Source organism: Aphis gossypii, chromosome 1, assembly GCF_020184175.1.
Source record: "Aphis gossypii isolate Hap1 chromosome 1, ASM2018417v2, whole genome shotgun sequence".
Classification (NCBI taxonomy): Eukaryota; Metazoa; Arthropoda; class Insecta; order Hemiptera; family Aphididae; genus Aphis; species Aphis gossypii.
The window spans coordinates 33,664,404-33,675,471 of NC_065530.1; the positions used below are offsets into that span (position 1 = coordinate 33,664,404).

Genomic DNA, 11,068 nt, shown 5'->3' on the forward strand with positions numbered 1-11,068 from the left:
AAGATTTAAAGATACTTCGAATAATAAAAGTAGCGTTTTGATAAAAAAAAAAAAAAAAAAAAAAAAAAATGTTAAAATAGTTTACTATTAAACGATTTGTTCAAAATTTGTTAAATCAGTTAGTACCCAATAGTTTTTGTTGAATCATATTCATAATCAATAATCATAATTATAAATTTATAAGCCATGACAACATTTTAAATTGTGATAAACATCGTGTACAAAATGTGTAGTATGTTTAATGTTTATACATCGATATGATTTACTTTGCAGACATTTTAAACGTCACATGCAATTAACAAAAATGCGTGTAACCGTAATTGTCGATTATACTCTGAACATATTTAGAAGGTTTCTTTTGAAAAGAAAAGTGTAAAGTCCAAAGTTATGGAATTATTATATTATTATGACGAAAAATTATTCGAAATTCTTAACAATTTATCATAAACAAACACTTAAACTATTTCGTTTATAATTTGTTGTTATAACAGTATTTTGCTTTCGAGTTGTTTATGTAATATTTATAAGAATTAATAATGTTGTGTTATCTGAATCCATAGACCATTCGTCAGATAAAACTTATATCATTATAATTCAAAACACTGCTGCAACAATAATAAACAATTTCGAGTTACCCCATGTATCATTTCGTGATTAAAAACCAAAGAAAAAACGGATTTTATAAGTTTCCGATTGAAAATCAAAACAAAGATTTAATTTATACCTACCGATTTTATTAGTGACTGTAACTATACAATATACATAATAATATACGTTTTAAACATTTTAGCACAATACGATGTGTTGTAAATTATATATAGATAGCTCGAGCATACTTTATTCACGACTCAACATTGCATTGCTCGTCGTCGATTCGGTCAATCTGACTAATGTGCAATCAATCAAATAAATTGTATACATATTATATTGGTTCTAATGATGGATATTTCAATTAATCAATACGAAGATATTGTCATACATCGTTTTTCGTCGCATTGTGTTTACGCAATCAAATTAAAAACGACCAGGAAAAAAATGTAATTAGCCGTTTGAGTTTTGTACGATCAATATTCTACATCAACACTATAGGTATATACATATACAATAAATTATACACAAACATTATTTTTGTTATTATTATTTGTGATATAATATATTATCGAAGGAAACGAAAAATAATATAAAATGTTTACAAATCCATCATCGTCGGCCTTGGCTTAGGCTAAAGATATCCATTCCCAGGGTGACATTAGCTATATCATACCGATGAGTATTTCTGATACTTCTCGTATACCTACGTTTAAAATTTTTCTCTCCTCTCCCATCCAATACATACATATACGTATTCCTTACCCTCCCCTCCGACCCACCCTTCCTACCATCTCTCCCTGCCACTGTAAAATCACGATATTGTATAACTCGCTGTCGCACTTGACTCATCACCCGCCTTCCATATACTCTCTACATAATATAAAATAATATACCTGTATATAATACTATATAGTCCGTGCTACGCTACGCAAGGTCGATGGTTAATGATGTTAGATTATCATTTACACGCACTACCGTGTTACACACACACACATACACACACACACAAACTTATACACACACTCAATCCAGACTGGTCTCTGATACGGTTTTCGAAGAATGATGTTTTTAACGAAAACACGGGAGCTAAGCTGACAAAAACAAAACACAATATATGCGATACGAAATTAATATTATAATGTAACAACAAAAAAAAAAAACAGGCGTCGTTGTCCGATACTGTGCAGCGACGGTCGCGTGTCAAAATAATAATATTATATAATATTATTATAAAGGTATATACACTATATACACGATATAACTAACACGACCACTCGCCTGTAGGTACATACCGTCGTGTCATATGATGCACATACTCACCCGAAGAAAAGACGCCAAAGCCAGTTTATCGTCGTCATCATTGTCGACATTTATACTCAATATACATATACGACGTTTTCGATAGCAACAGAAGAAGTCAGAACAATGACGATATTATATTAAAATATATCATGATATCGTCGTGACGCCAGATTAAAATGTATATACGACGGCGGGGTGCGAAACGAAAACGGAAAACTTTAACGATGGTGCACGACGTCACACAAGCGACGGTCCTAGAGCGCGGCAAGATCCCTGCTACTGGAGTGATTTTTTTAACGTTACGACGAAATCTTACACGACGATTTAAACAATATTACATGGTTTACCAAACCATAACTAAGTATATATTAATCCACGCGCTAAACCACGTCTCAGTACTCGTTTATTCACTAATTTTCGTTGATAATGCATTTACTCTTTAAAATGTCCTTCCACGTTACGGACCACTACGTATCACTTCTACCTACATATTATTTTTTTACGCATTTAAAATGGTTGAATGGCTGAATCTGTTATACTTTGTTTTTGTCGTTGATCAACTTTTCATCTATATATTATAAGACTATAGATTTTTGTCGGTTTTAGAAAAAGAAATGGTCAACTCGCGGTCTTTACCGCAATAATTAAACATTTTAAAATAATAAATATTTTAGATTCGATAAAACGTGATAAAAGTTTAAATTGATTGTTGTTTCATATTTATTGTGGTGATATTAAGGTTTATGATCGAATGTCAAGAACTAGTTTATGTATTACGAAAATGTACGATGTCGGTTTGACCAATTTCTTCTAGTTTTAAAATAATTATACGTTGACGATCGGAATAATAAATTCTGATGCTGACAACCAAACCGTTGAATATCGTACACTTTGTTTACATCAAATTGTATTCCACATAAGGAATATAATTATTACAAATAAAAGTGGTGTAAGAGACCGTCGACATGATTTTATATGGTAATAGTCTTTTGGTATCGATCCCCACTACAGTCTACCTCAAGATTTGGTCAAGTTATGAATATATCGTGCGAATAATATGCACACAAAATCTATAGATATATGCTATACGTACGAAACAGGACGGACGTATAATAGTACTATACCAATATTTACGATCGGTGCACGACCAATAGAAACGGTCAACGGCGTTAGTCCTCCCCCCCAACCAACGCCGTCCGGTGCCGCGTCGCTGCGATCCTCGAGTAACGCGTGGACACTAGACATCGCGACATCGTCACTCGTCAGTCTACAGGACACTCCGCCGTCGCCAAGACATCGCACTCTAGCAGGACCTCTGAATCTTTTCCGATCATTTTTACCAAACGACTTCCACAGCAACAGTGATACACTTACGGTTATGGACATGAATTTCGGTACATTATTGGATTTGGACCGCGGTCAACACGACGGTAAGCATATTATTGCAATTTATCTTCCGTTTAATACTCATATCATATTGATTTGTTAGCGATTTTGGATATTTTTTTTTTTTTTGCAAAAAATTAAGTATTTACGCGTTGTGACGTTTTTTCATAGCTAATGTAACTGGTTTTATAGTCGTCATACTTGTTAATCAAATAATACATAATAATATATTATAATACTTGATAAACAAGTAGTTTTTTTTTTTTTTATAATTTTTCATAATAAGTAACAGATTAATTGTCATAGAAAATAGACGGAGATTTTATATTGATTATATTTTAAATTATTACGTATAATTGTACTGACAGATTTTTACTTTTCTCGCGAACGTCATTATTGATTATCATTCACTAAATATTAAAATACTTATCGTATTAATAACTTAATTTTGCGATTATACCTAGAACGATTTATGTATGATAGAAACCCTTAGTATTAATATTTATTAGTTAATATTTCTTTTATGCATATAAAAGTAGGTAGGTAATAAAAATTAAATTAAAAAAAATAAAGGCTCTTCATTAGAAAAACAGTTACTCAGGGGCAATGGTGGCAATCTTTTTATATTATTTTTGCTCCATAACTTACTAATATCATGTTAATAATTTTTGACTCGTATATAAATACCACCAGCGAACACACTGTAATTGCGGGGGCGTAAAAAGACAATGTTGAGAATATAATTATTCGTACAGTTTTTTTTTTTTTTTGCTTCTCCCGCTTCTTCTTAAATTTCAATTGACAGTAATTAAATAAATAAATATATTCAAAATAAATTCCACATAGAAATTGTACAAGTTTACATATTAACGAAATTTCAAAGAGTAATTACAATCAATAAATACGCATAACTTCAAGACTTCAAGAGTAGTAAAAGGCAATTTCTAACGATTTGAAAATAAGTTCGGATATGATTAATTTAGGGCCCGAAAGTTTATATATATTAAAAATTATCGATATATACATGCACTTAGAAGCTGAAATATACCATTCCACTGTTTTCTTAAATTTTTAAAGATAAACATTTGAATACTAAATGTTTGATTTCAATTTCGGTTACTGGTGCCTAATTAAAAGTATTACCTTATCGTGTATTTAAAAATAAGAATAACAATAATTTAAGTGGAAAATTATCAAAAGCGTATAAATTATTAAACGAATAATCGATTGTATTAATATTCATAATATATAATTATTATTAGAACTCTGCAAAAAGACACGACCGTTTAACTAAATGCACTCCTCCCCCTATAGTCCCCTTAAATACGCGCATCTTTTTCAAGGCGTGTGAGGGGTAAGGCCGGTAAGGGGGTCAACGTCGCCGTCAGGGTAGGTACACGGTATAATAATATGTGTAGACTCGTTCGTGTACCCCACCTCCTATATTGACCGCGCGTCGTAATCGACGACGTCGTCCGTCCCCCCTCTTTGAGCATGCGCGATCAAAGTCGCGATTAAAATATTAATAAATAATAATAATAATAATATCAAAGTAACAACAGTAATAATAATAATATAATAATCTCTATCGTGTCGTCGTCATATTATTGTACTTCGCGTGTGCGATAATTTCAATCGGCAGTGGTTGTAATAACAATAATAATATACCTTTGCGACGACGACGACGATAATGATAATAATTATTATAACGCGAACACGTGAATTTTCGAGATAAATATTGCGCTAAATTTAAACGGGATTTCGTGTATTGTGCTCATATCCAGACTTGGAGCCCGCCGCCGCCGCCGCCAACTCGTCGATCACGGTGATCGTGCCGTCGAGCAACAACAACAGCAGCAACAGCAGCACCAGCAGCAGCAGCCGCAGTACGCCGTCAAGCTTTCCGCCGGTCACCGACTACCGTCACCAGCACCGCCGCCTGCACCACCAACAGCACGTCCACCTCGGCGCCGCCGTCGACGTCCACCGCCACCAACGCGACCGCGACGACCGCCTCGACGGCGTGGACAGCAACATGCACGCGACCCAATTGTCCTCGTCGGCCGTCAACGGATACGACACCATGATGATCGCGGGATACAACAACTACTGCAGCAGCGCGGCCGCCGCGTACGATCCGTACAACGGGTACGCGCAAACGTTCGCTCCGCTGCCTCCGTACGACGGTAAGTGTTTCCACGTGCCCTTTATCACGATATTGTATTGTATACGTAGTAGGTACTTGGTGTGGGCCTTTGTCGTCTTTTCGGGAATTCGATTGTTGCGCCCGCGTGGTTTTAAGCGAGACGCGCGCGTCGTTCAAAGGCCGTCGAGTCTGTAGTCGCCTAACCTAACCCGACCGTTTGCGCAGCCATTATATTGCCCTCGTCGTAGTCGGCCGACGGTTTTACGTCAAAACGTAAACGCGATGACATTTTCGTACCAGTGCGAAGCACCCCCCCGCAACGACCACATGCGCATTCGACGACGGTTTTATTTTCAATTCCGTCTCCCCGTGTTTGTATAAATACCTCTGCCGGTGTACGGTTTGCGAGAAGTCGTAGTGTTTTCGTTCTTTTGTATATGGTTATAATATAATATTATAATATTATATTATAATATTTTATATAACAAAATAATATTATAATTTTTTCCTAAACCCACAATATTACACGCGTACCTACCTGTGTGGTTTACGGTCAATGACCGGCATTTCCTTGCTCGTAATTCCAATGCTAAATACGAGACCGAAATAAAATGTTTATAAATACCTACCTGCAAACGGCATTGAATCGATTCCTATATTTATATATTAAAAATAATAACGAGCGGTGCACCTATTAATTATTGTTATTAATGTACAAATATTGTTGTCAACAAGCTGGGCGGCTCGAATTCGTCGTACGCACACACGAGGCCCGCAGTTTTCGTTCTGACTGTTCATATTTTTACACTCCTACTAGGCAATTTTTGTCGTTATAATATAGCGCATAAGACGAACGTTTCTCTGTACTTGACTTTCTCGTATTAATTGTAGCTCCTGTAACTCCGAATTCGAAGAATACATTTTGTATAAGCAATATTATAATATTAGATTCGATATTTTTAACCGTTTCTCTGCGTAGACCGTCGGCAACTATTGCATAATAAGTGATCTGTGTATTATATTGATAAATTTCGAAATTTATGCTACACGTTTTATGGTTTTTGTAGGCTGATCTTTTAATTTCGAAGCCATGTTTTCGTGAATAAAATTATACATTTGAGATTGTTTTCTTTGAAAATAACTATTGACAATTACCAAAATATTATGCAGATTATTATGTTTGTGTAAAACAATAAAATCTCAATGTCTACGTATTGCTCTATAATAAAATATCTTTAATGCTTTAATGTATACTAGTATAATTATATATTATGATAAAATCGCATTACGTTTTGTACAACGGTTCTCAAATTTTGAGACTCGCCTCCTGTGATAGTCGCAAACACTTGACGGGAGAGGCGCAAAGTAAACATTGCCATTGTACTTTTGTATACACTTTTTAGTTTTTACTTTACTAATGTAACACTATGCACTAATGATAAATGTTATTTCGTTTATATGTTATGCGCGATTATACGTTTTTTTATTTTTGGAGATGCGTGAATTAAAACATTTTGGGAACCGTTGATTTAGTTAATACAATTTTCCACTTAAGATATAAACGATATAATACTTGTAGTATTGTAAATAATTGTGTATTTAATAAATAATAATGTTCAACTCTTTCGGCAGACATTCGTAACTCGGCTCCGCTGTTGCCACTATTGCACCCACAGCAGCACATGCCACAGCAACACGGTTCCGCGTTGATCGGCAACGACGACATGCAGACCACCGCAGTCAGTGTGCAGCGCAAGCGGGAAAAGCAGAAGCGCCAGAGGACAGCTTACTCGAGCGAACAACTGATGCACTTGGAAGAGTCGTTCACGGCAAACCAATACTTGAACAGAGCCAGGCGCATCGATCTGGCTCGCACGCTAAGACTTACCGAGAGACAGATCAAGATTTGGTTTCAAAACAGGCGCATGAAAGAAAAGAAGTCCAAGAGGGATTCCGGTAAGTTATTGTTTATTAGCTAGTTGTCGATCGTTATTGTATTACAGCGTGGGCCCTGGGGGAAGGTATTATAGGTTTTTCGGCGAGCAAAACAAACCCGGTGACAATTCTTTTTTTCGTTTTCAATGGTTTTATAAAGCCAGCAATTCTAAACGTTATTGTTAGAGTCGTTTCTCAGTCAAAATAATATTTTACAACTATTGAATAGGTAGTTCGATCTACGAGTTGCTCCGAAAAAAGGGCCGTTAATACTTGGTAGGAAAACCGAATATCTAAAACGCGTACCCTACCCGGCCCCCATTCAAAAGGCTTGTCCGAGTGTCACATTTTCAAATCATTATGTCGTAACAAACGCACGACGATATAGTCCCGTATTTTCTGTAATTATAATAACAAGTGGTTGGGTTGTTGTCGTATTCCTCTATTATACACTTCCATTGGTATAGAAATAAGTCTGGTTGCGAGCTAAATGTACGTTCGAATTCTGAGAAGATCCGTCCGCGTGACGGCTATCGTAACCGTGTAGCTCTAATTATATCATACACGGTACTAGTAGTAAATGTAATATTATCGTCATACTCGCGCGTGCCTTTCCGTATTACAAGTATTATAAGTTATAACACTTATAACCGAGATGGATAATATTATATTATATCCGTTCTCGAAATATTTGTCTCCCAACTGATTTCTCCGAAAATACCATAACCATTTAGTTACGGCTAGCCAGCGTCAAATTATAATATTATGCTTAAAGCCGTGTAAAAAATACCTTTAAGGGGGAACTGGTCAAATCGCTAATCCGGGGCGTGTTAAATGATCATTTTTGTGAATTAAATAATACTATGCACTCAACGTGTTTCGTTTCCCCTACTTGATAAGAAAAAAATACTAAAAATTTTAAAAATAAATACTAAATACTTAAAATTTAAATTTGTATATAATTGATACATTATTGTTACTGTTGTTTTTAACATTACTTGTTATGTGTTATTGACGAGATAAAACATGATAAGATAATAATTTGTTGCTGATAAAATAATCAATAATATTACTTTAACGAATAGTAACAATGTACGGACATTGAGGCGTAAGTAGTTTTTTTTCTTTTTCCGGCGTTTTGATTAGCGCGGCCGCCCGAAATCTTCAAATTTTATCGCCGTCGAAGTGCAAGTGGTTCCCACTTCCCACGGCATCATCGATTCAAACTAAAAACAAAAAAAAAAACCAACAATGTATACCGACAATCTATTATTATTCTAAGTTTTTTTTTTCGTGCAATATTATGTACTTGATTTTTGGAAAACCCTCAAAATTCAACCTCACACGCGCCAATCGTCACACCGTATCACAAACAAAACTCCCGACCTGTGCACTTCATATTACCTACCTAGTATTAATATCACCGCGACAATAATGTAATAATAATATTGTCTCGTCCCCGCAGGCCAAGTGGAATCGACCAGCGGTGGCGTGACGGCCATGACGCCGGTGGCCTTGGCTGCGATCAGCGGCCAGCCGCCGCCGCCGCCGCCGGCTTCGGTACCGGTAACCGTGGTGTCCAGTTGCGGCGGTTACGGCGCCGCCGGTCATTACGCCGCGGACCACGGCTGCTCGCCGCCGACCGTCAACATGGCGATGAAGTACAGCCCGTCGAGCACGTACTCGACGCCGTCGCCGCCGGGCGTCGTCCAGCACCATCATCAGCACCATCAGCTCGCCGAACATCAGCGCCCGGGACCGTCGGGCACGCTGCACCACTTTTCGTCGTACGCGGCCAACATGTACAACGGCGCGGGGGGGATGGGCTCTTGCACGATGCCGCCCACGTACGAGGAAACCGTCAACGGGCAACATCAGTCCGTTCCGCTTCCGCCGCAAGTGCACCTGCACTGGTATCCGACTTCGGTCATAGCGTCTCACGACTCGTCGGCCGCCGACGGGTTGCAGTGACTCGTCGTCGTCGTCGTCGTCATCGTCGTCGTCGAGCTTTTCACGGCGTCGACCGCCGCACAGTTTGACGGGGGAGTGCCGAAAGAGGAGGGTCCGACTCGTGCTTCCGATGCGATCTCGGTCCGGGATCGAATCGGAAGCTCGTCGTCGAGCCTTACCATCATCTCGGTTTTACATATTATTATTATTTTTTTCTCTTTACGTTTTATTATTTTCATTTCGATTTCGTTTTTTTTTTTTTTTCATGTATATTAATATCTTAATTCTTGATAACGGCCGTCTGGGCGACGACACGCGCCCGTGGGTTTTCAAACACCATATACTTGGAACTGATTATTTTTATTTTTTCGTCATTATATTATTAGGTACTATATTTGTTTTCCCCGTTACAATTATACTTTATACATAAATTATATACTATATACCTATACGCTCTATACGTGAAAATCTAAAAAATATTTGATATCATATCTTTACCTTTATTATTACTATTATTACATGTTATATCATTAAACTAGCACAAAATTATTCTATGCACACTTGCATATTGTTATACTATATCACACATAACTACCTGTAATATTGTAATCTTCGAAATGAAAAAGAAAAAGAAAAAAATATGACCATAACACCATTATATACATATATATTATATAATATCATATAACACAACTATATTATATTTATATTTTTTTTTATTATAGCTCAAACTGTTTAATTGACTTTACTAACCTGTATATCCATGCCGATTTTTATACTCTACATATTTTTAATCACCAAGTAAACATCATATTATTATATAGGTATATATTGTTTTATTATTAATAATAATATTAATTATATCATTATTTTGTAAAAAAAAACAATGGGATGCGCTCAAATTGTTTTTTTTTTTATTATTATAATTATTATTATTAGATATTACTGTTACAACGACCACACACGAGTTATGGATATTTTTATTTTATAATTATAGTTATATCGGTAGGTACCGCGTGAAAACGATTGTTTCCGATGCGTTTTTGTTTTATAAAAATTTGCCATTTTCAATCATATTGACAATATTATATATTGAACTTTTACTTTGTATTGTTAACTACAATTGTGCTTTTTATACTTTTTTATTGTGTAAATCTTCATTACAATATTGTGTGTATACATTATACACTCGTTAACGTTTTATAAAAGTGAAAATTATGTTTAAAATATTTTAATGTTTTATAGTGTATTTATTAGGTTAATATACTCAAGTGATACACATTTTGTATTTTTTTCTTATTCATACTTCTATTAAGACGGATCAATAGAAAACATACTCGTCGTGTGTCATTCGTTTTTTCCTACATATATTTAAGATTATTATTATAAAAATATATCTGTAATAATTCATTTTATAAATGTATACATTTTCCAATAATAATAAAAGCTTACAAGTTTAGATGAGTAGTTTATTTTAATTTGCAGTATTGTTTTGTTATGAGTTTATGACCTTTGATATTTATTATAATATGGCAAATAAGTGTATATTATTTTTATTATAATTTCATATTTTTTTTATTAAATGGTAAAATATTTATAGTCGTTCCATAATTTGAAATAATTTTTAAACTGTTTTACAATTGTACATTTTACAAACATCATTGTTTCACAATATTTAAATCACATTGCTTAATTACATTATAAAATATTTAGGTTTTAAACGTTTTTTATTTTTAAGTCTTAAAAAATAATTTTTTT

At 35.2% G+C, this 11,068-nt stretch overlaps 1 protein-coding gene across 1 annotated transcript; it reads left to right on the forward strand.

Moving 5' to 3' along the window:
* Positions 1 to 2,811: 2,811 nt before the first annotated feature.
* Positions 2,812 to 10,589, forward strand: LOC114125326 (homeobox protein LOX2-like). The gene is made up of 4 exons (XM_050199707.1): positions 2,812 to 3,323; positions 5,064 to 5,465; positions 7,058 to 7,381; positions 8,826 to 10,589. Exons 1-4 carry the CDS (start codon positions 2,951 to 2,953, stop codon positions 9,329 to 9,331), a joined length of 1,605 nt encoding a protein of 534 aa, XP_050055664.1. The 5' UTR covers positions 2,812 to 2,950; the 3' UTR covers positions 9,332 to 10,589.
* The last annotated feature ends 479 nt before the right edge of the window (positions 10,590 to 11,068 follow it).

What these genes read in the sequence shown, in the direction of transcription:
- LOC114125326 (XM_050199707.1), top strand. Translation starts at nt 2,951, where the DNA reads ATGCACACAAAATCTATAGATATATGCTATACGTACGAAACAGGACGG. An exon ending in TCCGCTGCCTCCGTACGACG is followed by an intron (nt 5,466 to 7,057) that starts GTAAGTGTTTCC and finishes CTCTTTCGGCAG; the next exon opens with ACATTCGTAACTCGGCTCCG. An exon ending in GAAGTCCAAGAGGGATTCCG is followed by an intron (nt 7,382 to 8,825) that starts GTAAGTTATTGT and finishes TCGTCCCCGCAG; the next exon opens with GCCAAGTGGAATCGACCAGC.